Source organism: Phalaenopsis equestris, unplaced genomic scaffold (assembly GCF_001263595.1).
Source record: "Phalaenopsis equestris unplaced genomic scaffold, ASM126359v1 Scaffold000183, whole genome shotgun sequence".
Lineage (NCBI taxonomy): Eukaryota > Viridiplantae > Streptophyta > Magnoliopsida > Asparagales > Orchidaceae > Phalaenopsis > Phalaenopsis equestris.
In genome coordinates this window covers 7,414-8,824 of record NW_018164625.1, presented here as the reverse complement: position 1 = coordinate 8,824, position 1,411 = coordinate 7,414, and the positions used below count along the sequence as shown (strand labels likewise).

Here is a 1,411-nt window from a genome sequence, read left to right as displayed (position 1 = left end):
GTGTATAAAAATCATATGCTGGATTTGACATGATTTTCTTTTGCTCGGTACGTTTCACACTTTTCACTTTTACCGTTGTCGATTGTTTGTTATACTTTTTTTTTCATTTTTACTTTATTTATTTATTTTTTTTATCCTTCCAGATAATGCCGAAGCATTATAAATTGAGACTTCAGCCCACAGGAAATTTAAACCATACAAGAAAACCTCCTGATTAACCAACCATGGTTCTCTCCCCAATGATTAAGTCCCTTCTCTTCGCCGCAGCCCTCACAATCCTTCTGGCCAAACCATCCTCAGCTCAGACGGACAATTACTTGCTCTCTGGAGAGCGTCTCGAAGGAGGTAAATCGCTGAAAAGTGGTAACTTAGAATTCATCATCCAGGATGACTGTAACCTCGTTCTCTATCACTCTAAGAAAGCGGTTTGGGCTTCGGGAACCGACGGTTTCAGTTTGAGCTGCTACCTCGTCTTGCAGCAAGACGGAAATCTCGTCATCTACAACTATCTGGATAGGGCCATATGGGAGAGCTACACCTTTGGAATAGATGGACACTATATCCTTGTACTACAAAAGGATCGCAATGTTGCCATATATGGCGATCGCATATGGGATACGGATAATAAGTACCCTGGCTCTGTGGCCGTCGTCGTCGCTGCTGCACGTGATGGGACGGTGGGGGTTTCGGGGGCGAAGCAGAACATGGCGAGGAAAATGGGTAAAATTATGGAGGTAATTAATTAAGAGTGCTGAAGAGGCAAAGACTGTGTGCATGAGCAATGGTAAATAAGATAAGCATGTTTATAAATGCATGCTTTGTGTATGTTTTCGTAGTCCTGTATGTGGCATAGTATGGATGAATTCAAATGACTTCTTTTATTGACTGCTAATATGAGCGTACTCTGAACGACCCATTCCGAAGAACAGAAGTTTTGAATGTGCCGGACACTAACAAACGCTAGGATTACTAAGCTCTACTAGTTTATACCCCGATATTTGTTAGTACAAAATAAATACTTTTTATATAATATTTTAACTATTTTAGGTATTTGATATTCCAATATATTTAAAATTACAAAATATGAGCGTACTCTTCTACTCCCAGTTCTCCATTTCTCATGGGATTCATAAGTCTTCAAATTAGCCTTACTAATGGGTTTCATAGGGTAAACCCATTCTTCATCTCCAATCTCCACTCCAGAAAGTTTGCAAAATGTACAAATAAGTCCATGATGTCCTAGACCTCCACTAGTCTCACTTCTCGCCGTAGTCAATATATTCTTAAGAATAATTCTCCCCACATTTATTGTTCTATTATTCTGAATACAGAAATTCAGAATAGTTCTATCTCTAGTTACCTCACTATGGTGATAGGTCGGTAACAAAGTAGAGGAAATGAAATAGTGTCA

General features: G+C 39.2%; 1 protein-coding gene across 1 annotated transcript; it reads left to right on the top strand.

The window, feature by feature from the left end:
• Positions 1-200: 200 nt before the first annotated feature.
• Positions 201-892, top strand: LOC110022331 (mannose-specific lectin-like). The gene has a single exon (XM_020721208.1). It carries the CDS (start codon positions 225-227, stop codon positions 744-746), a length of 522 nt encoding a protein of 173 aa, XP_020576867.1. The 5' UTR covers positions 201-224; the 3' UTR covers positions 747-892.
• Positions 893-1,411: the final 519 nt, after the last annotated feature.

Bases quoted from the DNA above. Each gene is read 5' to 3' on its own strand.
- LOC110022331 (XM_020721208.1), top strand. From the start codon at position 225: ATGGTTCTCTCCCCAATGATTAAGTCCCTTCTCTTCGCCGCAGCCCTC.